This window comes from Aspergillus undulatus (assembly GCF_047715775.1).
Source record: "Aspergillus undulatus strain CBS 261.88 unplaced genomic scaffold BDV17scaffold_47, whole genome shotgun sequence".
Taxonomy (NCBI): Eukaryota; Fungi; Ascomycota; class Eurotiomycetes; order Eurotiales; family Aspergillaceae; genus Aspergillus; species Aspergillus undulatus.
Genome location: NW_027396651.1, coordinates 65,122 through 91,771, shown reverse-complemented (window position 1 = coordinate 91,771; position 26,650 = coordinate 65,122). Strand labels below are relative to the sequence as shown.

Sequence of the window (26,650 nt, the reverse complement as noted above, 5' to 3'; positions counted from 1 at the left end):
GGCGCGAAACTTCTCCTGGGAGGACACCAGGGGCTGGCCCGAGAGCGTAGTTGAATATCATGCGCTTCGATCTGGTGTTTCGTTGTCAGAAATTGCAGGGTGTGAGACATGTTAGGGTAGTAGATTGTGGAACATTTTTGTGACGCGATTCACATTACACAATTCTTATGAAATGCTCTCTCTGGACGTGCGGGAGGCCTACTGCTCAAGGGCATTACTAAATAGTTCCGGCAGAAGTAATGGAATTGTATTGTCATCATATCGTGGCTTCAAATATCGCAATAATGTCCTATCGCATATGTGGCGCAAATAGCCTCAGTAAAGCCTTCCTGGCCAGCCAGCGAGCATGATATTAAGGATGCAAGGCCTGTAGCTTCTACATCTCCGTCTCTTCTCACGCATACTGAAGGAACTTTGTCATTGAACCTGGTGCGATCTCGCCAATTGGCAAAACCTTAACATTATGCTCGACAGTATAGATCTTGCCGAAGTTCAGTCTTGACATCTGTTTCAGATCTTCGTAATCCGTATCTGGATTCACTTCCAAAGGCTCTTTGGTCATAGGAGGCTCACGGAGACCAATCATTGGACTCGTGCCACTCATGTAGAGAATGGCATGTTTCGTCTCGTCGACGCCTTGTTTCGCTACACCTTTCCCACCGTATGTATTTATTGGGCTAGAGCAGAGTGAGTGGGCAGTGGATAGAATTTTTGCAATACGAAAGCCAACTCAAGCACAAGGAACAATTTCCGGAATTCTCAATGACCACCATTCGGCGAATGGTACTGCATATCGGTTCCCCGAAGCTTCCTCGTACATATTGTAGCGGGTACGTCGCAGCGTCACTCATGGCCGCCCGATACTCATGCCAAAGAGTGGCGAAAACCTGACGGCTGTTAGAGATTCGGTCTCCGAACAATGTTGTTTTGCGAGGCCAGCCCTACCTTGCCGCATTGAAAGTAACTATGGGGTTGCACGCAGTATCCTAACAACATTAGCAAACAGTGAGGCGCAGAAGAAGCCCAATACTTACGAGGGTCAAGGTTATCATAACGGTAGAAGAGCTCCCCATCCTATGAGAAGTTCAGTTCATCAGTTGCCACTGTCAGGGATTGGTTGGTTTGCAGACCTCAGGTTTGCGAGGTAACAGGCACTCGCTGTCCACATCACCTGCAACAGCAGGATATGGTTCTTGATGTGACTGAGACGTGTCATACAAATTTGAGCCTGACCCCTGTCCAAGTGTGAGTTCTAGAATTTGGCTTCAGGATCTCCGTTCACATACCACATGTTCAAATCCTGGTGATGGCCTTGCAGACCTGGACTCTGATAAATCGCGTGCAATTCGGGGCCTTGATATATTTGCCCCTTCTTTCCCGGGGTCTAGTCGGGCCTCGGGTGACCGAGCACTGATCGCGGGCGTGAATCTAGGGTCATCTGGACTATCCACGTATCGCTCGGTGTTTTCTGTTGGGTAGCTGCCTTGCATGTATGTTGGTTCTCGGAAGGGGCCTAAAGAGTCAACTCCATATCGTGAATGGGTAGACTGTCCGGAAATACCAAGTGCTTGAGGAGCCCGATAAACGGCTGGCAGATAGGCAGCTTCTCCTGCGTATCGCCCAGTATGGCCTGGCTGATTGACCTCTATACTTTCATTCCCTCCCCAGTAGTCAGGCTCATGATAGTGCCGATTATAACCAGTCTGATCCACCTCCATACTTTCATGTCCTATGGGGTAGCCAGGCTCAAAATAGCGCTCATAGTAATCTGTCTGGTCAAGCTGCATGCTATCATGGTCTTCAAGATACCGGTCATAATTCGCTTGATTGATCCCATCATGTTCGTGTCCTCCGTGGTAGTCAGGCTCCCGATAGTGCCGGATCTGAGAGCTTTCGTCAGTCCCGTCACTTGTTTGTCGCTGTCTTTGTGTGTGAGAGTAAGAAATGGGTGGTAGCCGCTGTACTTCGCTCAACGGGGCCAGGCGGTATAGCTCTCGAGGCCTTGAATCAACCCAGGTTAAGGGAGGAGAGATTGCGTGAATAGGTGGTAACACGTAATGTGGCCGTGCAGGGTATCCCGGCTGATGCTCTCCGAACTCCATGTATATATCATTCTCCATCTCATGGTCGAGGGAAGTATCTTGTTCATCAAAGTCTGTCCAGAGCGTTTCAAGCCACCCATCTGTATCATCTCGTTTCGTCCGTTGCGGTTGTATGTGTCCCAGGAGTTCCTCTGTAAGACCTGTTTCTTGGTCGGCATCTGAGCCAGCATGGCTTTCCGAAACCGAGACCTCATATGGTGACAAAGACAGGTTTGACGACAGTTTCGACCGGTCACTGTCTGTTCCAAAGTAGGGATATCTTTTGAAGTAGCAACTGTCATCGTTATCGTCACTCCCATCGTTGTCCTCCAAGGGATCAATTTCTGGCCATGGTAGCGACCTTAGCGCAAATACATGAATGTCCTCGGCGATATGATTAAGCATCTCCATTCGGTCTTCATGCTTGAAATCACAGAGAGGGCATTGGCTGACCTCGACCGGGCTCTCTCCCTCCCAAGCAGATACCAAAGTTGGTACCTGGGTAGCCTTGATCCCTCGCTTGTGCAGGCTCGTCAAGTGAGCCGCGAGGCCGTCTGGTTGGCTGAATGTGAGGCAGATACCTTTCTTTGCGCACAGATTACAGGTCCATTGTGAAGTCCTATGATGATCGTTGACCATATGGTTGACCCAAGCTTCCTTCGTGGGATATAGCGTAAAAGGATGCATACAGTTCGGCAATATGCATGTGTAGGGAAGAACATCCCCCGTCAGATGGTTCCTTCGCACAGAAGTAGTAAAGTCAGATTCAGGGAGGTGCAAATTTCGGGATTCCAACCTACTTCCACATTTTACCACATGCAACAGTTGCTGGAATAGATTGACAGCAGCAGGGGCATCGGAAAAGACTCTGGTTAATACCAATATGTGGCGGGATGGGGTAGGATATGCGAGAGGTGGTTACCGATAGGACGGTGGTGGCAGCAGGTCTTGCTGGCTTCCTTGACGGGAGTATAATTGAAGCATCGATTGCAGTAGCTGTGGTCGCACTATGTGTAAGTGCATCGCCCACAGGACTCTCTGCGGTTGGCACAGTCGCGCCCTGGGCTGTTCCCGGCTGGTTTGGATGAGACGGCCGCGATTTTGGATCATGTATGCTGACAGGCGCTCGAAGGTGATTCCTATATCCCTCGCTGAGCTTCTGGACATGCTTTTGGGCATAAAGAAACCGATTTCGGCGACGGAGGTTGGCTTCAATCAGCCTTGATTGAATTGGAGTCAAGGCATTGTAGCTTCTCTGTTGGAGTATTGAGTTGCATGTCTGATCCTCCCCTGGATGCAGCAAAAGAAGCAACTCGAGATGCTGGCGGAAGGCACGGAGTGGAGCAGAGGAAGGGTCGAACGTGGCGTCTGCCTTCTGCAGTCGCGATCTTGTTCCTGCCTTGCGGATTGCAATCGTAACTCGGTTGAGCTGGTCCAAAATGTCGTCGACTTCTCTCATGCTTGCGAGCTCTTCCTTGGACAACTCCTGTCTCTGTCCATTTCCAGCCGCTAATCAACCCTGTCAGAGCAACGATATTTACGAGCCACACAAGGGGCTTGTCTTCACCTGCGCTGATACAATCTTCCACCAGCATTGACAGCATGAGCACGAGGTTCAGAATCATGTCATGCGCTTCAGCAATCGACCCAAGTCGATGGTCGAGCGACGCTTTTCCGGCAGCGAGCGCTCCAGAGCCCATTGCCCAGAGCTTGAAACCTGCCAGTCGATTTTCCGCCCATTCGTTTTCCATCAGTTTAGAGTATTCGGTAGCGGAGTTAAATGCTTGCCGACATGCCATAGTGGCAGCGCGGATTGCTTGCGATGACATCGCTCCGTTGTCTTGAAAACATCGATGTAGCCTTCAGCATGGCGGGGGTGGGAAGTGGCTCCTCCTTTCAAGTCCAAACTTGCGGGACTGTGGACAGCTGACTCGTAAGGACTTTTGGTTGGCTGGCAATCCCTGCATGGTCTTTTCGAGCGCGAGGCTGAGAAGGCTGTCAACGCCTCCACCTGTCCATACCCTTCAGACTCATCCTCCCCAACACTCGCAATGCCCAACGTATGTTTGCATGTATGGAGAGCATTCTCGAGGTCTGTTCGGACGCCTTTCCATGGGTCTCGGTCCAGGCAATAGCCGTTGGTCGGATGAGGAAAGAGAGTCGATTCCAGGGCCGCAAGCTTGGTGGAGAACTGTTCATCCTCGCGCAGGAGATTTCCTCTGCCACTAACACCAGCTCCTATCCCAAACTAGGCGAGATAGCCAAGCTAGTCAACACGGCCTGCTCTGTGAGTCTTCCCTCGCCATCGTTCTGCATTGTGGGCCTAGGCTGATTCAATGCTTGCTACCTTCAGCGCAGAGAAGAAGAATCGCTTGACACCCTCCGACGAATCGCCGAAGCTCAGCAGTCACCTAATGCGGTCGATAGACATTTTACAGCTGAAATGCATGATGCTCTCGCACAGTTTGTTACCAACGATCCTGCCTATCACGTCCTCCTTTGCCTGATTGCGGACACTTTACATGGAACAGACCCTGACGAAACGCTCGAGGGCGAGCATTCACATACTACCAAAGACAATCGCACGGGGGAGTACCCAACGCATCTCAATGATACTCTGTATACGCAGCTCGAAGGTTACTCATCATGCGCCTGCAGGAGCGGTCATTTGAAGTGGGCATGGTTGCGTTTGAACCCAGAGCATAACAACGACGAAGACGAAGATATCTCGTTCGACTTGCTGTTTGTTGCCAGTTTCACGCCAACACGCCGCCACACTCTTCAGACCCCTATTCGCTGGAAAGAAGCAAAAATATCAGTTTCTAGGTATGGTCCCGTTAACAGTACACCTTGGCGCCTGGCTCAGCGCTAACTGTAGGCCGACAGGCGCCGACCCACGAAGAGGGCACGGAGGGTTGGATTTGAGCCCCAGATTTCAGGCCGTTCAAATAAGTCCGGTAGTAACCAGACCATTTCTCGAACCCTCAAGGCCATTGAGATGGGACAGTTTTGCAGGCTCATCAGAGGGCAGCCAAACAGTCTTGCTTATCTCCACATTCACAATAACACGATCAGTGTTTTTGAACCTGTCATCAGAGCAAGACCTCGCAATATGCTCCCTTCGGACGGCACTTCTCTTGGACAGTGGCTGGTGCAGGCAAATCACATCCCAAAGCGAGTAAAGATCATTATAGCCTACACGGTCGCCCGAGCTGTATGGCAATATTATAACTCATACTGGATGATGACACCCTGGACACATGATCATATCCAGTTTCTGCAAGAACGTAACGATGCAACCGACAACGACCAGCAACATATTTTCTTCGTCACCAAGCTCGTCTCTGAACGTGCGGAGTTACGTGACTTTTGTGATGGTGATGACCTTGTTCATATGTTTCCGAATATCCTAGCATTGGCGGTCGTTCTTATTGAAATTGCCACTGGAGAGCCATTCGAACCGACCAATACCACTTATTCGTGGGATGAAACAACGCTCAATGACTATTACGAATGGGCCTATGTCACAGCAAAAGGTGGCGACCTAAAAAAGACCGTCGGTGCCACCTACGAAGGCGTGGTGAACAGCTGTCTGGATGAGGCATTGTTCCGTGATGGGCCTATCGATCCGTCGAGTCATTCTGAAAGCGCTGATATACGACGTTCACGTTTATTTAACCATGTAGTGGAGCCACTTGAAAAGTTATACCAAGCTTACCGTGATGACTGGGGGCTACTGGAGCTGCCCGTCACCGATAAAGGCTCGTTGGAAGCTTTCCAGATTCCAAGTAGACAGGCCTCTGCTATCAGTACCTCTGACCGTGAGCAATTCTCCATCGCTGTCTTCTGTGCGCTACCAAAAGAGGCCGATGCAGTCGTCGAACTCTTCGACGATATCTGGACTCGGGGTGCGTACGATAAGGCCGCACCAGACGACAACGCATACACGGTGGGCAGGATTGGCCGTCACAATGTGGTCCTCGTCCATATGGCGGGCATGGGCAAGGGCGTCGCGTGCCAGGCAGCTTCATCTACCAAGTCTAGCTTTCCCGGCGTCAAGCTGGCTTTCGTCGTTGGAATCTGCGGTGCAGTTCCCTTTGGCGATGGACAATCAGAGGTCATCCTTGGGGACGTGGTCATCGGTAGTAGCATCGTGCAATATGATCTCGGCCGTCAATACCCTGATGCTTTTACTACACGCGCAAGGCATGAAGTCCACCGCCGGCCGCCCAGGAAGATCCAGAGTGTTTTGTCTAAATTGATGTCAACCCGTGCACGAGAGGGGCTTCAGGCCTCGGCCTCACAACATCTTACGATCCTTGACGAGAAACTTGGGCTGAGGGGGTCCAGTTACCCCGGCTCCGAACAAGACGAGCTCTTTCCTCCAGACTACCGTCACAAGCACCAACAGTTCTCCCATTGCAGGAATTGCAGTGCTACCAACAGTGCCACTGATCCCATATGCAAAGATGCTCCGGACCTTTCATGCAAGCAGCTCGGGTGCGATAAGCGGTATCTGGTCGAACGAATACGTCTACAAGCAGCCATCAGATCAGACCAACCACCGCCGTTGAAGGTGCACATCGGGCCCGTTGGATCTGGAGATACGGTGATGAAGTCCGGGCTTCACCGCGATGCAATCGCCAAGCAGCACGATCTCATCGCCTTTGAGATGGAGGCTTCTGGCATTTGCGACGTACTCCCATTCCTCGTCATCAAGGGGGTGTGTGACTACGCCGATAGTCATAAGAACAAAGCTTGGCAAGGGTATGCTGCTTTGACTGCAGCTGCCTGTACGAAAGCTTTCCTCGAGGAGTGGGCTGGTTAGGGCTATCACTCACCAGCCCCCGTCATGTTATGGCACGGCTTTTGGAGGAATCCGCAAGTCCTGCGCGGCGCTCCAGTCAAGTACATTGTCATCTAGGTACTCTCGACCAAAGTCAATGCTATGATACATATATGCACAACACAACCCCATCGCGGGCGTGCCCAGCCTACTGCATAGGACAACCTTCATCCGCCCCTCCCCGTCCCGGACCCGGTTGATCCCCTCTGCTCCCCGACTCCGAAGCCGGTGGCAACGGCGATTCAGCGTCTGTCGCACCCTCAAGCTCCATGCGGCGCCTAATTTCCTGCATATCAGGCAGTTCTCCAGGCCGCGCGCGTATCGCCTGCTCGACGAAAATCGCAGTCCGATGCTGCCCTCTCTGTCGAAGGTACCGCGCAAACTGGAACATTAGGTATGTGCGCATGGCGTAGTCGTCTGGGGTGTCGGCGAGAGATGGGCCAGACTCAAGAGGACCTGGATCGTCGAAGAGGGAGGGCTCAGCTGGCGGGGCGCGGGGACGCTCCCTGGTGTTGTTGTTGTTTGCGGCAGTGTTAGGGCCCGGCTGAGCTTGTTGGCTTCCTGTTGGGGGCTCTGCCCGGGGAACCCACGGTCGTCCTTCGACTTTCGCCTTGATGTACTTGGTAACTTCGCGCATCATCTCGCCGCGGATTCCATTATGGACTCGCCAGTTTTTGAAAACCAGTGGAACGACGGGCCCAGCATAGACCCGGTCTGGATGGTCTAGCGCAAGTGGCCATAGATCCTTGAGGATACTGCACTGCGACGCGAGCATGCCAAATAGGTCACCCCAGACCAGGCTACCTAGGATTCGGAGATAACCCGGGAAGCCAGGTGTTTCGTCGGGGCGGTCGGGCCCTTCTTCAAGATTGAATTCGGGGTCGACAGCGAGAATGAAGCCGGTTGTGTCGCCGGGGGGGATGGTGGGCTTGAAAGTGGTATACTCATATGTATAAGACTTGGTGGCATAAGAGTCGTAACTCGGTTTGTCGACTGCAAGAAAAGTGCGCTTGTTGATTGTGCTGTCCAAGTGGAAAGGAACATCCGTGTCTTCCTGGTCGTATGTCTCGAGATAGTGCCTGGAATCCTGTTGGTTAGGGCTACAAATCCAGTGTTGCCATAAAAACGTACTTCTTCGCCGCCTCAATATCCCCCTCCGGGATCCCCAACGCCGCCCCATCCCTCCAATACAGCTTCAAATGCGGCTTTAACGCAGCAGACCCCGTCTGGCCCCTCCCCCAATCCGCCATATGCCCGTCAACCTTCTCCCGAAATCTCCTCCACTCGTCCTCCCTTTGTCCATACACCAATCTATAAACAACAAACCCCGTCCCCTTCTCCAACACCCCCCTACTCTCCAAATTCCGCAACGTGCCCGCAATCCACGGCTCCCTCGGCACAGGCTCAACCGGCTCCCCGCGAATCTCCCACCGCACTTTATTCTGGCACTCGATCTGCAATAGCGTCGTTCGCGTCATCGATACCGGATCCGCAACATGGTGCTCGCGCGGTCCTTCACGGGCAGCCCTCTCACGTATCTCTTGGAACTGCGCGATTCGCGAAACCCGCTTCATATGTGGCCCGTAGGCCCTATTCCTGTCGATGAACCTCGCCGAGCGCAGGGCCGGCGATACACCCGCTGGGATGGGCGGCGCGACATAGCCGTGATACCCATGCATCGGTATCAAAATGGTATAATCAGCCACGCCCGCAATCTCAGCGAGGGTATGCAGTCTATCTGTAATACGCCACTTGACGGCGTCCATGAAATCGAGACTGTCGCCTCGATAACTCCTCAGTTCCTGGATCAATGGTCCGCGCAGCGCGTTAACGTGCACGAGGACCCAGCGGTGCGCGCGCTCGGTTATTACCTGGATGTGTGCTTCCATGTACTCGGTCCACATCTTTCTCACATTTACCTTCTTGTTCGGATGTCCCTCCCTTCCTCCCCTTTTGGCTCGTTCAGCGTTAACAAGATCCTCAAACTCCCCCCAGAGTTCCGAAATCAGGTTAAACGTCTCCCGCATATTCGATTGGACCTGCGGCCGATTCAAGTAATCGAACGCCGCGATCACGGCGGAGAGATACTGCGCCGCTGTGTCGAAATTCTCCGGCGCATCGAGGCGCTTCTCTTTCCATCGTTGTTCGGATAAGGGTATCATTCCGCTCCACGCCCTATTCTTGAATGACCAAATGTGTCGGCCAATCACGGCCATGCGGGTTGCGTCTACACCGTGGGACCCGATTCGTGACATTATGCGGTCGTTTAGGCATTCTTTGGCAGGGTTCGCGGGGGTGGAGGTGGAAGGGGTCGTGTATAGAAGGGGAAGATCGTCGACTGAGAGGAGCTCGCATGATGTTTTCGCGCCGTTGGGATAGCTCCCGTAGCAGGCGGCGGAGGTGAAGTGGGCGATTGTTTGGGGTTCGATTATGCGGTCGACTATAGGTATGCTTATTAGTATACACTACAAATTCAATCGATTGCGATGCGATCTCAAGCAATATGGAATGCAATGTCGATCTCGATCGCGGTCCCGCGACGATCAGAATTAGGACTGGGTGCAAAGTGCAACTCACCCAAACATAATTCCGTGTCCTGGTTCTGAACATGCACGTTTATAATCGCGTTGACGTTCCGGCCATGCCGTGGAAGATAAGAGTACCCTGACATTGCGATTTCTCTTTCCTTGTCTTCGACAATGAATATCCGAACATGGTGGAAAAGGGGCGCGAGGGCGATTTTAGTAGGAAAAATATCGCGAGAGGCCATTCATTGCCAAGGAACCGCCTTCTAGACGGACCAAAGGCTCAGGGTCACCGAATTGAGCCATTGGCGAATGGGGACTCGGGCTAGATTCGATTGAGATAGAGGCGCTTTGAGCCGCCGGTGGTGCCTGCGTTTAGTGTCGTTGGTGCCTGTAGTACGTGGGTTTGGGGATTTATTTAGGCTGGGCGGGTCTGATCGGGCTCATCGGATCGAAATCGAGTCATTGTATACCAAGTCCACAATACACCGTATAAAAGGCGGGTTTTGCTGAGGTAGCCTCGTGTTGGATAAGAATAATACAGTAGCAGGCTAATGTCAGTCGCTTACTGGTTTGTACCTAGGTAGGTACTTGGACACGGGTTGATTTATAATCGCTCGACGGCATGACGTATGATAGAAGAAACTACTCTGTATATAGAGTCGCTTGAAGTAAGCACAAGCCCTTCCCTCCCCGGACGACAAATAACCTAACCCTAACTACCTAACAACAAACCTACAGCGTATCCAACAATGACACCACCAAAGATCTTCCTCACGGGCGCCGTAAGCCACCACCCACACCTAGCCTTCTTCCAATCATCTTACTGATCATACATACCAACAGAGCGGCTACATAGCCGGCGACGTCCTGCACGCCCTACTGACAACCCATCCCACTTGGGAAAATAGGATAACCCTCCTCCTACGCCCAGGCAAGGAATCCTACATCCCGAGATTCAAATCCGTATACCCGACCATAAACACCTTTATCGCGGAGCTCGACGACGTCGGTGCCATCGCGAACGAAGTTGCCAAGCATGGCATCGTCTTGCATTTTGCGCTGAGCGCGGACCATTTACTTTCGGCCAGGGCTATTGTGGCTGGTTTAAGCAGGCGGGGAGGAGGGGTATATATCCATACGAGTGGGACGGATGTCCTTCTTGATCCTGGTGAGAGGGTCTATGAGTCTGCTGAGGGGGTACGTGTTAGGGTTTTTGATGATTGGGAGGGCATTGGGTCGTTGCGGTCTTTGCCTGGTGAGTTTTGTTTCGTCTCGTTGCCGGGCTATACAATCTACCTGCCCATTTCAACCTTAAGGGCGGAAGAGATACTCATATGAGAATGGTTTCTAGACGCCGCCGCCCACCGCGAAGTCGACAAATACGTCCTATCCTCGAGCTCCAGCTCCTCCACCCTAAAAACAGCCATCGTCTGTCCAAGCACAGTATACGGCATCGGCCGGGGTTTGATCTCACAACGGTCCCACCAAATCCCGAACCTGACTCGACTAATCCTGCAAGAGGCAAAAGGGCTGCAGCTGTCCGACGGGGAAACATTCTGGAATAGCGTGCACGTGTACGATCTTTCGAGGTTGTATGTGCGGCTGATTGAGGGTGCGATTGCGGAGGTGGATGCGGGGTCTACTAGTAGTTCTCGTGGTAGTATCACCTGGAACGAGGAGGGATACTATCTCGTTGAAAGCGGGATATATCACTGGGGCGATATCGCGAGGAGGATTACCGCCGAGGCTTATAGGTTAAGTCTTGTGCCGTCTGGGGAGGTGAGGATTGTGGGTATGGAGGATCGCGATGTTTTTAAGACTGCTGGGCGGCCGGTTGTCAATTACTCTGTTGCAGCGAAAGCGATACGGGCGCGGAAGCTACTCGATTGGAGTCCTGTTGAGGGGAGTTTAGAAGATGGGATACCCGATATTGTGAAGGCAGAAGCAAGGGCGTTGGGCTTGTTGCAGAGTTGAACAGCGTCAGAGTCATATGCAGACGACAGGGACGGTAGAGCAGAATGACCTCACTCTTAGCAGGAGGTGAACCCTGTATCCTAATATCGAGGTCTAATGCAATGCATGTCTGCCCAAGCCACAACGGCTGGCGCTGTGCCGTGCTGCTGACAGACAGATGCTATTGGCTGTCTTTTTCTGAATGATCAGGTCCCTTGATTCAAAATTCGGTCAGCCAGTCAGTCAGCGATCGAAAGCAGCCAGCCCATGGGCTTGTCTTTGTTGATTGAAAATTGGCGAATCGTGTTTGCCACTCCGACCCCCCCTGTCGTGGGTCAGGTCATGCACGCAGCCAATAAAGGGGCCATGTCTGCATAAGTTGAGGATAGGGGTAAAAGCAAGATAACTGTAACTTGTGCGTTTATTCTGTCTCATCCGCGAGTCCAGTCACAGTCCCTTGTGCACTGGGTAGACTCGGAGCCAGATATACACTCCGCTGCTAGTAGTACTACTTCGGAGAACATCCAGCAGCCTACCCGAGCCCCTAGGCCAACCAAAAGCAAATATGCGCCGAGCATGACACCAAAATCGCATGATCTCACCCCGCATCACCCGTCCGCCCTATCTGACCCCAAAACAGGGATCGCGGTCTTAGCCGCATGCACGGCGCATCTCCGTTAGGCTCCAGCCTTGGATCGCCCAGTTGAGCGGCAGGGGTGCAGGTAGGGATTGTCGCTGTGTGAAACCGTGGATCAGGGCCTTTTGTTTTGACTACTTTCTGCGATTGCGATCCACGGTACAAGTCCGGAGAAGTGTCGGCACTTTCTTGAATCACTGAATGCTGGGTCACGAGGCCTTTCTACCCCATAATGATCGACAGCCGTGGCTTTTGGCTTGTTTCCTGCAGGCCCTGCGGGTCCACGCGCTAGACGGCCAAGGATCGCAATCCATCAATCAGAGCCTGTGTCGCGACGCTTGGACTGGTCTTTGGATGCGGCCGATACCACAAGGTGCGGGGGCACGGCCTGGTTAGGAAGGTGTGCGATGCAGCGCAGGCCCTGAATCCACGGGCTGAGATTTCGACAGAAGACGGCCGAGGTTGCAGCCCACGCTTGGCTGATGAGGTGGTATTCTGGTGCGTCGAGGCCGTGCAGATGGGGTGCGATGCGGGGGGTTTGACCATCCAGGGGGTTATGGGGTATAAAAAGGTCAAAGGGGCCGGCGCCGGCGGTGCTTGTCCTTGGCCAGTTCGATCCCAAGCAAAAGAAAACAGCTAGGAATCAAGTCGCGCCATGTCTCGAGCTATCCTCCCCTTGCTGGCGATCGCCGGCCTTGCTTCTGCTGCCGCTACTCCTTATGCCCTGCAGACACCGCCGCTGACGACTGACTGGACGGAGGGAGTCGGCACGAATCCTTGGCCGGAGTACCCCCGGCCTCAGTTGCAGCGAGACCAGTGGAAGAACCTCAATGGGATTTGGGAGTATAGGAACGCAGAGAACGCTGCGGCTGTTGACGCGCCGCCGTTTGGGCAGCCGCTGGACACCGAGGTGCTAGTTCCGTCTTGTCTTGAGAGTGGACTTTCAGGTCTGTTCTCCTTTCACTGGACTTCGAATGGAAGGTGCTGACCCGCGTAGGCCTTCAAGGACAGAATCTCATCTACTCCTGGCTGTCTAACCATTTCGAAGTCCCCGGCGACTGGCGCGGACAAAATGTCATCCTCAACTTCGGCGCCGTGGACAATGAAGCGACGGTGTTTGTCAACGGGGAGAACGTGGCTTTTCACAGGGGAGGCTACTTCGAGTTCAGCGTTGACGTGACAGAGTATATTCGCTTCAACGGCACCAACGAACTGTAAGATTTTCATTCCTAACCCGGCCAACAATACTAACAGCCAAAGTCTGGTCTTCGTCTACGACCCAACCGACAGCGAGGGCGCAATGGTCCCCCTGGGCAAGCAAACCCTAACCCCATCGCACATCTTCTACACCCCCTGCAGTGGAATCTGGCAAACCGTCTGGCTCGAAGCCGTCCCAGCACAGCACATCTCGCGCCTCGACATCGCTGCGGAGATGAACGGCGAGGGTAGGTCACCTTCAATTACTCTTTCACCTATCTAACATAACAATCCCAGTCACCGTAACCGTCCACAGCGCCGGCAACAGCAGCAGCCCCGTCGAGATCAGTGTCCTCAACGGTGGCGAAACAATCGCCACACACGGCGGCACCGCAAACGAACAGTTCACCTTCACAGTCGACGACTTTAGGCTCTGGACGCCCGAAAACCCTAACCTGTACAACATCACCGTCACCCTCGGTGACGACCAGGTTCGAAGTTACACGGGCTTCCGCACCATTTCCAGCGGCGAGATTAACGGCATTCAGCGCCCACTGCTGAATGGTGAGTTTAGGTTTATATTCGGCACCCTTGATCAGGGGTACTGGCCTGATGGGCTGTACACCCCGCCCACTCGGGAGGCCATGGTTTGGGATCTGCAGCTGTTGAAGGATCTTGGTTTCAATATGGTTCGGAAGCATGTAGGTCTCCCCAGCCTCCGTCCTTTCTTTTTGTTGTGAGTGGACGCGGTGATTGACTTGACTACCAGATCAAAATCGAACCTGGCCTCTTCTACCGCGCTGCCGATGAGCTCGGTCTCCTCGTCATCCAGGATATGCCGTCCATGCCGCTGCGCGAGCCGGACGACGCGCAGCAGCAGGAGTTCACCCGGCAGCTTGAGCTCATGATCAACCAGCTCAAGAGCCACCCGAGTATCATCTCTTGGGTACGCATCCCCACCTTCCAGCACTCCTAAAGAGAAATGACCGCTAACTCGAACAGGTCATCTACAACGAAGGCTGGGGCCAGCAAATCCTCCAAGAGCCTGAGTTTCCTCTTACTGAGCTCGTCCGGAATCTGGACCCAACTCGTCTCATTGACTCAACTTCCGGATGGCATGATCGCGGTGCTGGAGATTACAGCGTACGCCTTGATCCTTCCGATCTTCTACAATAGTAAGCAAAAGCTGACAAGGACATAACAGGACAACCACCACTACGCCCAACCCCAATGCGGCACCCCCTGGTACTCCAACCCGGCAAGCCCCTTCGACCCAGACCGAATCGCCCTACAGGGTGAATTCGGCGGTATCGGGCACAACGTCACTATTGAGAAGTACGCCTTTTCTTTTCTCCTCCCTATCCCCCTCCGAATCCACCCTCTAATGCTAACTGCTTCAGCCTCTGGAATGTCCAAGCCGCAATCGACACAATCGCCGAAACATACGAGATCGACGAGAACCTCGAGATCTGGAACTACCGCGCGCGATACCTTCTCACCGAACTGCGCTCACAAGTCGAGAAGTTCAGCTGTAGCGGTGCTGTCTGGACGCAGACTACGGATGTGGAGGGCGAGGTTAACGGGCTTGTTACTTATGATCGACGACTTAAGAGGACGGATGATGCGCAGTGGAGGGAGGATATTGAGGGTTTGTATAGGACTGCGCGGCAGAGGGCGAATGGTGGTGGGGGTGACCAGTAAGAGGTTTTCTTCTTGAGCACTCATAGTCCCTGATGATAGAATGCTTCTGGCTGGTTTTATTCTATTCTATATACATCGTTCCGTTGAGTTCTTTTTGTAATGGGCTTTTGTCGGATTTTGTTTTCTCTGTATGGTCTCGAATACATATTGCAGTGCTAGTAGCTGATAAATATTGCGCTTTTGATAGAGTACTAGTACTCATGCCAGGTGATTCTCTGGAAACATGGCCTGCTTTTCTTCTCGTGCAACATCCTCATTTTGGTCTTGACCTTGCTTAGGGTTGTCGCAGAGAGCACCTCGCTGCGAGCACAGTACGCATTCGAATATTAGCTATGAGCCGCAAGCAGCTGTAAGAGACCCAAGCTAGATTTCATTGAGCTCGGGCATCTGCCCATGCATTCAGTCAGTCATTTTCGATAGTAGTCGAGTCGCTCATTCTCCGTGCACACCGAAGAATACGGTACTCTGTCCCAGTGCCTGCCCAGGCACTGAACGGGACATGAGTTAAGTCAATATTCAGCCACCATCCTCTTCGTCGCTACTATGCTCCTTGCTCGACCCTCTCAACCCATTCGGCATCTTCCCAGCACGCTCCTCGTCCCCGCTTATGCCGATACTCCTCCAACGCGTCATCCGGCAGATCCTGGCGGATGTTCTCCTCCGGGACCAAAGGGAAATAATCATTCCAGTCGTCAACGATCTCATTCAGGGAATGGGGTACCACCGCAGGGCCAAAATGCATATTCGCGCGGAACTCGCAGCGACCCTTAGGATCTCCCACGTCGCCATTACCTCTCAAGAGCCCAAACCACCCCTTCAAACTCCCACTCAAGATATCAATGGTAATCTCGCCTTTCGTGTATATCGAATTGCACAGACTTATCTCCGGCTCGGCCTTGCGCATCCCGCGCCAGGTGAATGGTAGCGTCTGGGGCGCTGCTTCGTCGCTTGTCGGTAGTTGCGGGCCGGGATCGATAAGAAAGACTCCCTTTGTATACCCGAAGTCGGAGACGCCCCAGAGCCGATCGTAGTCCCAGAGGAGGTACATGCGCCAGCTGTAGCCGCTATCCGGGTACGCGGTCAATTGCACATGATAGGTGGTTTGCAACGTGCGGTACTGATCGAGGTAGTATTGTAGGTCTTTCAGGTAGCGGTTGTCCGCGCGGCTCCGGGTCGCGGCCAAAAAAGACCTCACGGTTTGCAGGTGGCATGATTAAGAGAGAGAAATGGGGGGGTAATAGCGGTGGGCTCAGGTGCTTTTTGCTGTTGTGGCCTCGATTCCTATGTAGTGTTGCACCTCCGTCGGCTAACAGTTCCAGCAACCTGTCTAAACTCTAGCGGGTCTGAGTCGCAATAAGACAGGAAGACGAGCGTCGATGTGGAAATTGAAAATTGGATTCAAGTCAAAGGCAGCCGCAAGCTTAGGTTAAATGATAAAAGACGTGTAGTGTAGCATTTCAAGTCGCTTAACCGTGGAAGGGAAAGAGAAAAAAAAAAAAGAAGACGCCCGATGCGGGGTACGATCCCGCAGCCTTGGGATTTTCAGGTTTCCCAGTAAACTGTGGCAAGGTTAGCTTTTGAGTCGGCAGAATGCCTGAGGAAGGCGGTACATACAGTCCCACGCTCTACCGATTGAGCTAACCGGGCAAGTTGTGGAATCCTGACTCCTTTTCAGGACCTATATCGTGAGATGTTTTTAGGGGTTAATAGTGGATGTATCTCCATTCACAGCCATGGATGTCCGTTCATCATTTTCACACACACAATGATAAAATCCAAATAGAAACCAAGTACAGGAAACTGGCAGAATTTTCAAGTCAATATTTATAACAAGCATTTGCCAGCCTCATGCCGTGAAGCCTCACCTTCGACCCTCCTGCCCACGGTACTGTTAAGTGAGGAACAAGGGCTCAGCTGTATCTGCTCAAAAACACCATATCTCTGCATCGTCACAATGTTAGCCGTATAGCAATCTAGAATATCCTGTCGTTGATGGGCTGGGTTACAGGATGCCTTGATTTCTACTGCTCTTCGTTTTTTTTTCACACAAGTATCCTCAAGTTAGTGAACTTCTGGATTCTTATTGGAGGGCACCAAAGGGCAATGGACAGTGAATGGATGTGGGATATTCACAAACATGAGATGTTCTGTGTTTGTCTCGGGTAAAATCTCAAATTCCTCCTCACACCCTCAATATGCCAATTGTTAGCCAACTTACTTACACTCTGGCGACTACCCGTGAATTTTTCTCGCCATGAGCAACTCGCGGGAGCTCAGTTTCCATGTATTTGGAGACCTCTGGGTCGAAATCCCAGTGACTCACCTTTCCGACAGAGGGTCTAAAGAGTCTGGAGGAACTCATATTTTTCATTCGTGACCTTCAGGTGCGTCGGTCGGGGCGCAGCCAGCCAGTACAATCGTCACAAGCGGATACCTGGGACGGAGAGGTTGGATTCGCGGCCTTTGCTCAACGGGAAATAGACGCGTGGAAGCAGCTGGGGGTGACCAGGCCGCTCGACTTCCTGATCCCACCCGCAGGGCCACCCGAGGCGTCCGTTGCCTGTCATCTCCATAACCCAACGTTCCACGTCGCGGACCCGTTCAGGCGAGTTATGGACGACCTGTCGAACCCTTCAATCAAGCAAGTCAATGACGCCGGTCTTACCTCGGAGAAATGCCTCCTTTTCGACCATATTTCTAGGCGAGATGAGACACTCGACTGCACCAGGTTCTATCCGGATAACGTTAGAAAGATTCATGAGGACTTCACATTCAAACTGCGTCGTCGCATGAAGGCAGTTGTCGAGATCTGCCGGGGACATCATGTTCACAAACGCATGCAATTTTCCGGCCTCGAATTGATCCCGCTGTGTCTGTGGAGGAATTCGAGGGCGTTGCACTGTACCTGGAAGTACAAACCGAACAGAATTCGCGACGGCTTGTGAGGTTCCTTATCTTCGTCAACCATCCACAGCACTTCTTTCTGGCTTCGCCTTTGACCGCACGGGGCCAAGCATGGCGGGCTTTGTATGGAAAAAGGCAAGATCTTCACCTCGCTGTCGCGACTTGGTCGCCTTGGGGTAAACATACAATATAATGGACTGCGTATTGAGATCCTTTCTCTTCATTGTACCTGGATGCTGCTAAACTTGACGAGCATCTTGCTATAAAAAGACGCTGGGTGTGACTAGTTTGCTGGCACAATGAACTGCATCCACCTTTTATTATGCCCACATTCTTGGATCGTCTACTCTGTACATCAGCTAAACCTCCGGGGCATTTCTGCTTGTTCCTGTTGAGATATCAACCTCACACGGTTAGAACGCCTTGTGCCTAAAAGGCAAGCAAGAAAAAAACAAAAGAAATATAATACGCCCGACGGGAGGTTCGAACTCCCAACCTTTCGGTTAATCACGTGATTAAAAGCCGAACGCGCTGCCGATTGTGCCAGCCGGGCGGTGTGATCATTTTGCCTCCAAATTCCCCCCTAAGAGCACTCGTGAAAAATCACGAAAACTGTGGAAAGTTGTTAATTAATCATTGGTCAAAAATAGCCTGGAGATTGTCTATATAATATAATAAACGCAGCATGAAAGTCTATGAAATCGGTACTTGACTGGGCTACTTTTTCAGGCGCTAGTATCTCGCGTGGAAGTGGTAAATCCCTGTCTCCGCCTAAAACTCCAGAAATTATATATTTTCGTGAAGTACACCGCTTGAGGATTCCTGATCGCAAATTGTAAACGAGACACCTGCTCGTATTTATGGCAAGATATCGAAGAAGCTTAGGTCTTCAGAATCCCATCATTGCCCAGGCCTTCTTTCCAAGGAATTAGGTCAACAAGGGGAGCGTCGTTTCAATAGCGTAGACTGGACTGCAATTGTGCAAAGCCATGACCAAGAAGAAGGCGAAGAAGACTATTAATATGAATACATATTGTAGACAATCTAGATCGATCCACCCTCCAGAGATCCTACAGAATACATACAATTAATCAAAATCCGTCGACAACGCAACCTCCCTCGCGACCTCATAATCCCCCCTTAACCGTGCAACCTTCGCCTCAACCCTCTCCACACAATCCGGCCCCAAAGGCAACCTAAGCACCATTCCCCTCAAACCCCCCGCCTCCCCCGTCCCCGTAACAACCTCAAAGACCCTCTTGACAGCCTTCCCGGGATCCCCCCTCTGCTTCCCCTGCGCAGCCTCAAACTTCCTCAAGACAACATCAACGGGACCGCCCTTGTAGGCCTCTGAAAGAGGCATCTCGGTCCGCTGCACGGCGGATAGGAAATTCGTGCGGAATGCACCCGGTTCAACGATTAGGACGGTTATTCCAAAGGGCGCGACTTCGCGCGATAGGGCTTCAGAGAGACCTTCAAGGGCGAATTTTGAGGCGGCGTAGAGACCGCAGGTTGGTTGGGCGTCTTGGCCCGCGACGCTGGAGACATTGACGATTGTGGTTTTTCCTGATCGGGAGCGGAGGGTTGGTAGGAAGGCTTTTATTAGTCGGAAGGGGCCGAAGAAGTTGGTTTCCATTTGGAGCTTGACTTCTTCTTCTCTGTTTTTCTCATTAGTATCTACTATACTCCCTTCTAACAATGGCCGGGAACAAACTTCATATCCTCGACAGCACCCAAGAGCGAATAACCCGCGTTATTAACAAGGACATCAATGCCGCCATAAATGGCGTTGGCCTTCTCCACGACACCGGGGATCGACGCGGCGTTTGTGACGTCTAGCTCGAGGACTTGGCCGCCCTTGGCCTTGATGGCGTTCACCGCGGATGCTGATTTCGAGGCGTTCCGAACGGTCCCGATGACCCTGTGTCCGGAGTCAAGGGCGAGTAGGGCAAGGTCCAGCCCGAAGCCGGAGGATGCGCCGGTGATGAACCAGGTTTGGGACATTTTGGATCCGAGTTTCGTGGGTTCCGAGGGGTGAGGGTTCTGGTTCTGAGTAAAGAATAAGGATGTTTTGTCCATTGTATAACTGGCTCCAATCCAGTTTATATACATTACCCCTCGGGCAGATTCCGCGTGGAGATAAAAGTCGCGGCGGGTTTAGAGTAAGCTTAATTCCGCTGTCACCGTGGTGGGTCTCCATGAGGCGCATATCTGATGCGCAGATAGCTGTTGGAGAAGGATTAAAGTGATGATGACTTTGATTAATCATTTCTTTGGCCCTATGAGTCACGCTCAGCTCAGTGGGCGTTTATTTAATTGGAAGCCACTTCCGACTTTCATCCGTATACCCAGGCGCTCGGATGCCCTAAACTAGCGGTGGCCGGGAGTCCAACGAGCATAAACATGTGTCGGAGACCGCGGCGTACGTAATCTTCGGTATCTGACCACCCAAATATAAAGGTCTGATTCATTGAATCTAGCAGCGAAGCTACACTATATACAGAAGAAATATAAATAGGAAGTAGAACGATATGATATATGACCGAGCGGACGCTGACTAATAATAAGTTCGGCGTTGAAGCGCATTCTTAGCCGTCACCAAAGGTCGACAACATGCTATCAGCAGAAGAGACTCTCTTCAGGGCTCCTGCATAGACATATGTACACAGTCGCAGAATAAAAGGTATGATTGACTCGCGCATCGTGCGCAGGGTGGTGTGGCTGTACAAATATGAGCGAGAGTGATTCATCCATCTCACGACTCTTTCCATGATGGCCATGCTGAAAACACTAGGACGACACGCCTCAATCAGGAAGCCCGATATCATCCCCGTCTCCCAACAGAACCCTTGAGGCCACAACCCCCCATCATGCCTGCCAAAGGTTACATCCAAACACCCTTCTCGCGCGACCCAACTGAAAGCCTCCACCAAATAGAAAAAAGATACAAGCATAAGCACAAGCATAACAAGCGCATCCAAAGCGAAAAGGCAAAGCACACATCAAGTCTAAACTCGCCCTTCCTCGAGCACTTCTTCGCGCTGCCCATCGAAATCCGTCTAGAGGTTTACCGGCGCCTCCTCGTCCGCCCCTGCAAGTTTAATCCCGCTCATCTCAACAGCTGTGACGGACAGTCATTTATCAATTCTACACTGCTTGAAGATTTTGCGGTGTGGCCGCACATTTTGGGTCACTCAGGGCCTTGGTTGGAGGGCTATTATGACTTTACCCTGAATAGCCCAGCCAGAAGTCGCTGGGCGCTGGGCGCTGCCGAAGAAGAGTCCCTTCTTTTGCGACAAGTGCTACGCGGATAAGCAGATTGAGTTTGGGATGAAAAGAGTTCCTGACCATAAACATGTGAAGTGTCTCTGTGCGCGGCATATGGATCTCGTTATCTTGCTGGTTAGTCGCCGCACATATGAAGAGGCGAGCCCGATCTCCTAGAAAGAGAATGTGTTCGCTTCTGAGAACGGGCGGCTTCTGAGGGATTTCTTAGAGGAGACTGGGGAGGACAAGCGCGCTATGATCCGATCGATTTTCGCTCCTCTCGCCGAGCAGCGAGTTCATGGATATTGAAGAGCTGGGCCCGTGCTGGGAGTTGCTACGGCAGTGCTCGGGGCTGAGGGATCTCGAAGTAGATTCTAAATCCCTTGATGATATCTCACCCGTGCGTGAACTGAGCACGATTTCCGTACGCAGTGTACGGTTCGTTGAGACGGTTAGTTTGGAGGAGTACTTATCTCCGAACCGGTTTATTTGGCCTTGGGTTGCGAATGGTGGCCTGCGTTGCGATGGGTTGGCAGGTAGCTTGTCGGCTTGGTTGATGCAGGGCATGGGTGATGGGGACGGGGAGCGTCTTCGACGGTTATATGAGCAGCGACTGCGCCTCAAGCAATTGGTGGCTGGTTGAGAGCGGCGCCCTGCCATTACCGATGGACCAGAGAAATCAGAACCATAAGTTCGAGACGGAAGCTATGCAGAGCTTTTGAGCGATTCAGCATGAGCAGGAGTCCATACTCTTGGGACGTACGTATCGGACCTCGCCCCTCAAGTCTCCCGGGAGTATACTCCGTAGGTACTCCGTAGTATAGTTCTCAGCGCTTTACCACAAGGAGCGTCGAACAGACCAGCAAGAACAGCGTCAAACCCTAACAGCCCAGAAATAGCAGGAGCGACCAGAGCGCAGCAGGGCGCCTTCCAAAGCCAATAATTCCAGACGTCAGGTCGTTCCTTCCCCGGAAACGAACAGTCCTGCACTGACTCGGGACAGGGTCGCGCCTTCCCTTCCAAGTTGTGGGTCGCTCCTTCCTCATAACAACCTATATTTGAGGCTCTGTCCATCTACTGATGTCCGGTCAAGATTTACATCATATCATCTTGGATCTCTTACCCTAAATATCAAGGGATCAAGTGGCTGTTTGGAACCTTAGCAACAATGTTTTGTCCTTGTTTCACGATGGTTCGTTTCGAATCATGCAGAAACTGCTTGACCCATGGATCGCCCGGCTTAGCGCGTTTGGCAGGCCCACGCAAGAGTTTCAGGCGCGGCACTTGAAGCTTGATGTTTCAAAATCTCAGCACTTTTTTGTTTCATTGTTGATACAGATCCAATTGACAGGAGCGTTGAGATAATACGGAGGTTTATCACAGGACCAAGATACTAGGCAGTAAGTAGTGCCCTGAACAGTAGCTGTAGTTCGTATTTTAAGTATGACGTTCCTTCGACTCGACTTGAATCGAATCGTAAGCCGAGGGATAGGATATCTTGGTGCCACGATGCCATGTGAGGACGAGGACGAGGACGAGGCCCGAGCCCAGGGTCAATTGCGTTCATTCGATAGATGGGTTCAGGCAGTTACAAAAAATGCCGCGATGGATCCGACCCATCGGCATCATCGCGCACGGCTCCAACTAACATCCGTCCCTAGGCCCCAAAACATCGACATAAAACGGCGAGCTAGTGTGCCATCGTCGTGGAGTATAGTGGATTCTCATTTGAGATAACCCTGATTCGCGTATTATCGTTTGGTCTCTGGAGGGCTTGTTAGTTATATCTCAATCTCAATTCTTACGAATAAAGCGATGGTGCACACGGTGTATGCCCAGTGTGTACCTAATGACTATGTTCAGCTCGACGGCAGCTGAGTTTGGACGATAGAAGGATACATTTCATTCCACGCTGACCCAGTCCCCGCAGCTTGGTAGACTACCCCAGAGTCTAAAACAGGATTGGGCGGGCGGAAGCCTTAAAGTTACTCGATCTATGGATAGGGGCGCAAGTTACGCGAGAAGGCACCTGCAATAATAAAAAACTGCGTGAAGTGGCGAGGACGCACATGTCTCACCCCAGCCTGCCGAGGCTAAGTCCGTCTTAGGTTCTGTCGAGACTACGTACTGAGGAGCAAGAAGAGTTGAAAAGTAGTATGATTATGCAATAAGATTCGTGCGATAGTGGTATCTCTCGGTAGACATTAAGATTACAGAAATAGGTCCTTCAGGTAGTGAGCCAGCACATCCGTAGAAGGGAACATCGACATCGACCGTCTCATCATCGTACCCTGCCAGCAGTCCGTCCAGACTATGCATCAATTATGCAAATGTATAGTCTCGGTCTCAACGTAAGTTAAGACAGCTGTCTCAACTGCTGCTGCAGCTTCTTATTTCCCTCGACAAGTTCTTCCAGCCAGTCGGCAGTCCGCATAAGAACCTCCCTTTTCGTCGACCGCGAGCTGTTCTCGAGCCCCGGGACCATCCGGTAGAGCTCCTCGTACATTTTATTCTGTTGCATTCGCCGATTTCGCTCCGCGATGATGTGAAGGAGGCGTCTTCGCTTCTTGCCGGTGATCTTATGTAGGCCTCCCCGGCTGAGTTCAGCCAGCTCGGGTGATTGTTCTTCTTGGCTCTCTAGCTGTATCGTCTCGGGTTCGGGCTCAGGCTCGGTCTTGAGGACTGGTGTTGGTGGTTGCGTCGGGATAGTTTGTGGTACTGGGCGGATGCCGTATAGAGGAGCGTGCTCTTTATCGACGTGTACTTCGGGGGAGAAACTTGGGTGGTAACCGTTTGGACCGAAGCCTGCATCGGATCCCCACATGAGATAGCTCTGAGGGGTAGAGTAGCTATTGTGAAAGACTGGCTTGTCATCACATGGAGACTTGTAGGCTGATTCGTCTTCAACACGAATGAGGACGTCGCTGATGACACCGTTCACGAAGTAATCGTAATCATGTTGGACGTGTTGTATGGGGTCGATAAGAGGGGTCTGCGGGAAGTAAGGCGCATAAGAAACAGCTGCTTACTTGTTAGTTCGTCCTGGGACGAGCAGACTGTAAAGACTCACCTGGGCTGCATCCTCCATTAGGTAGCAGATAATATGGCGGTGGGGGTGGCGGCGTATAAGGTGTTTCTCTGTATTCAGGGCCTTGTTGCATTGTGTAATGGGGCAGATTTCGGTGATCTGTCTCGAGCATAGGGGCCATCGCCATGGTTCCTGTGAATGCCTCTTTTGAAGCTGAAGATATAGATGGCAAACGTGGGATATCGTGGTGCAAAGCCTGCAAGCAAATTTTGGGAACTAGATATCAGTGGAGAGTGGTTGGATGAGCCTCTTGTCTGATCTTCGGAAGGATGCGGCGGGCACCCTATTGTTATATGGACTTGACGTCGAAAGAAGCAAAACCCAGTCAGTCAGGGTCAAAGTGGAATGAGTCCCGAATTCAAGTCAACCTGCCCTATGGGAGATCGGGGTCAACAGTCGACATACTCAATAAGGAATTACCAGGTACCAAAGAGAAGATTGCCCGTCTCGGAACACCCAGATAAGGGCAGACTCTTGCAGTGCTAATTTAACTGTTTCCACTTGTGTATTTTGCGGGGCAAACTGTGGCTCCTGACAAAAATATGGCCCTAACTCCAGAGGGGTGGAAACTGGATAAGCAGCCAGGACCATGATCTACACGCCTGCATGCACCAAGCGACTCGGAGTCACCTGCCAGTTGCGAGCGGGGGAGCTGTGAGATGAGAGCACGCCCTCATCATCAGGATACAAACGTCTGCTTTGGGATGTCCCATCATGTCCGATCAGTTCTGAGATCGGCGTCGAGTCAATCTCGAGCCCCAGCTTTTCGCGCCAAAGGGATCCACGTCGATCCGCCGCCATTCGATTCGAACGGCCGTCTGGCCCAGAGTCTCTGGTTGTCGGTCAAGGAATCGGGATTTGGAACCCACTGCTCTTTGCTTTTCAGGAATTTTGCGTCTCAGGTTGATATGATTGGCGGTGATGTGTAAAAATGTTGTCGGACGACTCGGACAAAACAGCGAGCTGGTGCAGCTAAAGGACTGCCAAAGCACAGCTAACGTTTTCATAGACCAATGGATAGCTTGGTGTTAGTGGAGACGTCATTCAGAATGCAATTCAGAGATGTCTGGAACGCCCCTGTCACGATTAGCCACGATCTTCAGCACGCTTTTTCCCAATTAGGCAGTCGTTGCGATCGAAATCGTATGCCCTTTGGCTGGACAACGGAGCACTCCCAACATAGCAGGAGGCCGAGCAGAAGAGCTTCTCATAGAGTTCGCGTTATCAGTCTTCACCTCCTCCTTAATTTCCAACTGCCTGCTTCAGACCTTCTCGCTGAGTAGCTTGCAATGACTCCATTTCCCTAGCGCCGGCCGAAAGCCCTGCAGAGTAGGGCACGGCAAGTCACCAGACCTGGACCGCACAGTTTACTCCTTGCATCTTGATCTTCACTCTGATCTGTCCTAGATCGACGAGGTACTCTCAAGACTCCAGTCTCCAGTCTCCAGCGATGTGCTCCGCCGTTCGATCGGGATTCGGGACCCTCAATCAGGGCTAATTCTAGCGGCCCATTTCCGAGCGCCGTTTCGGGCAATTCCTCCGCTGCATAACTGAAGAATTGGAATTGCGGTCCAGCAATGCAAGTCATCATGGAAAAACTCAAATTCAGTCATTTCCTTATTTCGATACGCCTTCCAACTATCGAGAACCAACTCCTTCCGCATTCTTCTCATTATGACAAATCGCGCCTTGCTGACGAGCCGCAATGTCAGGGAGGCTTGCAAGTCCAGAATCATCAGTCAAGGCCAATTATTTGTCCTTGCATCACCGAAATTGATGATGACCTACGGTCGTCATACGGGAACAATTTATCTGGCCGGCCTCTCGCGACAGTGCTAAGGGACCAAGGCTGCAATTTCTCCCCCCAACGCTTCGCGATGGCTATGGTCTTGAACGTGTTGATCATGGACATAACTGATTACGGACGGAAGGGGTAGGTAGGTGGACGCAAGGAAATATCTGGCGGGCCGTCAGGATGCCATCGCTTTGTCCAAACAGCATTCTGTGCTGTTCAAGTCACCATAGCGGACAAGGCTGACAAGAATGACGAGATCTGGAGGCAGATTACTGAATAAGAGGGGTATCCATCAACAGGAGACTAACCCTCAGATGCATTCCCGGTCAATCTGTCATAAACGACGATCCTCAACGGAGACTCAACCAGTGGAGCGACTCGATGGAATCCTCAAAGGGTGGGATTTTATGGGCAACCTTGACTGAGGGTTCCGGGGCAGGAGCGACCCTATCATCACCGAACCGTCATACCTAGTCCCACGTAGAGCAAGTAACAGTAGTATACCTTACTAAGACGCCAAACGGAACATTTCCCTAGATCCGTGAGTTTATTTCGACGACCCTAGAATATGGCAGCTTCGCGAGGTACGCGCGCTTCCTCGGGTTGGCTTGTTATCATTTGCGGAGATATATATTTGCGCCGTCACTGGTGCA

The 26,650-nt window shown here is 52.0% G+C and overlaps 10 protein-coding genes and 2 non-coding genes across 12 annotated transcripts; 5 read left to right on the top strand and 7 right to left on the bottom strand.

The window, feature by feature from the left end:
- Window positions 1–630: 630 nt before the first annotated feature.
- Window positions 631–1,971, bottom strand: BDV17DRAFT_270598 (uncharacterized protein). Its single transcript, XM_073758701.1, has 6 exons — window positions 1,562–1,971; window positions 1,287–1,513; window positions 1,131–1,235; window positions 1,035–1,074; window positions 946–986; window positions 631–887 (listed from the first exon to the last, which is right to left on the bottom strand). The coding sequence occupies exons 1-6, from the start codon at window positions 1,785–1,787 to the stop codon at window positions 678–680; spliced, it is 849 nt and encodes a 282-aa protein (XP_073612810.1). The 5' UTR covers window positions 1,788–1,971; the 3' UTR covers window positions 631–677.
- A 2,155-nt stretch (window positions 1,972–4,126) lies between these two features.
- On the top strand, window positions 4,127–6,992 carry BDV17DRAFT_163431 (5'-methylthioadenosine/S-adenosylhomocysteine nucleosidase family protein). The gene is made up of 3 exons (XM_073754705.1): window positions 4,127–4,368; window positions 4,435–4,907; window positions 4,968–6,992. Exons 1-3 carry the CDS (start codon window positions 4,144–4,146, stop codon window positions 6,907–6,909), a joined length of 2,640 nt encoding a protein of 879 aa, XP_073612809.1. The 5' UTR covers window positions 4,127–4,143; the 3' UTR covers window positions 6,910–6,992.
- An 83-nt stretch (window positions 6,993–7,075) lies between these two features.
- BDV17DRAFT_283583 (uncharacterized protein) lies at window positions 7,076–9,182 on the bottom strand (the record flags this gene model as incomplete). Its single annotated transcript, XM_073760384.1, has 2 exons — window positions 7,076–8,006; window positions 8,059–9,182. 2 exons carry the CDS (start codon window positions 9,180–9,182, stop codon window positions 7,076–7,078), a joined length of 2,055 nt encoding a protein of 684 aa, XP_073612808.1.
- An 853-nt stretch (window positions 9,183–10,035) lies between these two features.
- Window positions 10,036–11,813, top strand: BDV17DRAFT_163351 (uncharacterized protein). Its single transcript, XM_073754703.1, has 3 exons — window positions 10,036–10,237; window positions 10,299–10,710; window positions 10,807–11,813. The coding sequence occupies exons 1-3, from the start codon at window positions 10,205–10,207 to the stop codon at window positions 11,427–11,429; spliced, it is 1,068 nt and encodes a 355-aa protein (XP_073612807.1). The 5' UTR covers window positions 10,036–10,204; the 3' UTR covers window positions 11,430–11,813.
- A 784-nt stretch (window positions 11,814–12,597) lies between these two features.
- Window positions 12,598–15,214, top strand: BDV17DRAFT_163354 (putative hydrolase). The gene is made up of 8 exons (XM_073754704.1): window positions 12,598–12,992; window positions 13,043–13,259; window positions 13,306–13,490; window positions 13,540–13,943; window positions 14,012–14,188; window positions 14,245–14,385; window positions 14,447–14,577; window positions 14,643–15,214. Exons 1-8 carry the CDS (start codon window positions 12,701–12,703, stop codon window positions 14,941–14,943), a joined length of 1,848 nt encoding a protein of 615 aa, XP_073612806.1. The 5' UTR covers window positions 12,598–12,700; the 3' UTR covers window positions 14,944–15,214.
- Window positions 15,215–15,484: 270 nt separating this feature from the next.
- On the bottom strand, window positions 15,485–16,154 carry BDV17DRAFT_293951 (uncharacterized protein; the record flags this gene model as incomplete). Its single annotated transcript, XM_073762731.1, has 2 exons — window positions 15,485–16,083; window positions 16,139–16,154. The coding sequence occupies 2 exons, from the start codon at window positions 16,152–16,154 to the stop codon at window positions 15,485–15,487; spliced, it is 615 nt and encodes a 204-aa protein (XP_073612805.1).
- A 293-nt stretch (window positions 16,155–16,447) lies between these two features.
- Window positions 16,448–16,590, bottom strand: BDV17DRAFT_t121. Its single transcript has one exon. It is a non-coding gene; the product is annotated as a tRNA-Tyr (tRNA).
- Window positions 16,591–17,197: 607 nt separating this feature from the next.
- On the top strand, window positions 17,198–17,888 carry BDV17DRAFT_293950 (uncharacterized protein; the record flags this gene model as incomplete). Its single annotated transcript, XM_073762730.1, has 2 exons — window positions 17,198–17,219; window positions 17,278–17,888. The coding sequence occupies 2 exons, from the start codon at window positions 17,198–17,200 to the stop codon at window positions 17,886–17,888; spliced, it is 633 nt and encodes a 210-aa protein (XP_073612804.1).
- A 427-nt stretch (window positions 17,889–18,315) lies between these two features.
- On the bottom strand, window positions 18,316–18,400 carry BDV17DRAFT_t120. The gene has a single exon. It is a non-coding gene; the product is annotated as a tRNA-Lys (tRNA).
- Window positions 18,401–18,934: 534 nt separating this feature from the next.
- BDV17DRAFT_283580 (putative short chain oxidoreductase/dehydrogenase) lies at window positions 18,935–19,851 on the bottom strand (the record flags this gene model as incomplete). Its single annotated transcript, XM_073760383.1, has 2 exons — window positions 18,935–19,505; window positions 19,562–19,851. The coding sequence occupies 2 exons, from the start codon at window positions 19,849–19,851 to the stop codon at window positions 18,935–18,937; spliced, it is 861 nt and encodes a 286-aa protein (XP_073612803.1).
- Window positions 19,852–20,717: 866 nt separating this feature from the next.
- BDV17DRAFT_293948 (uncharacterized protein) lies at window positions 20,718–21,291 on the top strand (the record flags this gene model as incomplete). Its single annotated transcript, XM_073762729.1, has 2 exons — window positions 20,718–21,036; window positions 21,086–21,291. The coding sequence occupies 2 exons, from the start codon at window positions 20,718–20,720 to the stop codon at window positions 21,289–21,291; spliced, it is 525 nt and encodes a 174-aa protein (XP_073612802.1).
- Window positions 21,292–23,470: 2,179 nt separating this feature from the next.
- On the bottom strand, window positions 23,471–24,323 carry BDV17DRAFT_299894 (uncharacterized protein; the record flags this gene model as incomplete). Its single annotated transcript, XM_073763971.1, has 2 exons — window positions 23,471–24,135; window positions 24,185–24,323. The coding sequence occupies 2 exons, from the start codon at window positions 24,321–24,323 to the stop codon at window positions 23,471–23,473; spliced, it is 804 nt and encodes a 267-aa protein (XP_073612801.1).
- Window positions 24,324–26,650: the final 2,327 nt, after the last annotated feature.

Bases quoted from the DNA above. Each gene is read 5' to 3' on its own strand.
- BDV17DRAFT_270598 (XM_073758701.1), bottom strand. From the start codon at position 1,787: ATGCAGCTTGACCAGACAGATTACTATGAGCGCTATTTTGAGCCTGGC. The intron at 1,075-1,130 runs GTCTGCAAACCA...AACTTCTCATAG, and splicing joins TGTTACCTCGCAAACCTGAG to GATGGGGAGCTCTTCTACCG. The intron at 987-1,034 runs GTAAGTATTGGG...TAATGTTGTTAG, and splicing joins TTATGATAACCTTGACCCTC to GATACTGCGTGCAACCCCAT.
- BDV17DRAFT_163431 (XM_073754705.1), top strand. From the start codon at position 4,144: ATGTTTGCATGTATGGAGAGCATTCTCGAGGTCTGTTCGGACGCCTTT. The intron at 4,369-4,434 runs GTGAGTCTTCCC...TGCTACCTTCAG, and splicing joins TAGTCAACACGGCCTGCTCT to CGCAGAGAAGAAGAATCGCT. The intron at 4,908-4,967 runs GTATGGTCCCGT...GTAGGCCGACAG, and splicing joins GCAAAAATATCAGTTTCTAG to GCGCCGACCCACGAAGAGGG.
- BDV17DRAFT_163351 (XM_073754703.1), top strand. From the start codon at position 10,205: ATGACACCACCAAAGATCTTCCTCACGGGCGCC. The intron at 10,238-10,298 runs GTAAGCCACCAC...ACATACCAACAG, and splicing joins AGATCTTCCTCACGGGCGCC to AGCGGCTACATAGCCGGCGA. The intron at 10,711-10,806 runs GTGAGTTTTGTT...AATGGTTTCTAG, and splicing joins GTCGTTGCGGTCTTTGCCTG to ACGCCGCCGCCCACCGCGAA.
- BDV17DRAFT_163354 (XM_073754704.1), top strand. From the start codon at position 12,701: ATGTCTCGAGCTATCCTCCCCTTGCTGGCGATCGCCGGCCTTGCTTCT. The intron at 13,491-13,539 runs GTAGGTCACCTT...TAACAATCCCAG, and splicing joins TGCGGAGATGAACGGCGAGG to TCACCGTAACCGTCCACAGC. The intron at 13,944-14,011 runs GTAGGTCTCCCC...CTTGACTACCAG, and splicing joins TCAATATGGTTCGGAAGCAT to ATCAAAATCGAACCTGGCCT.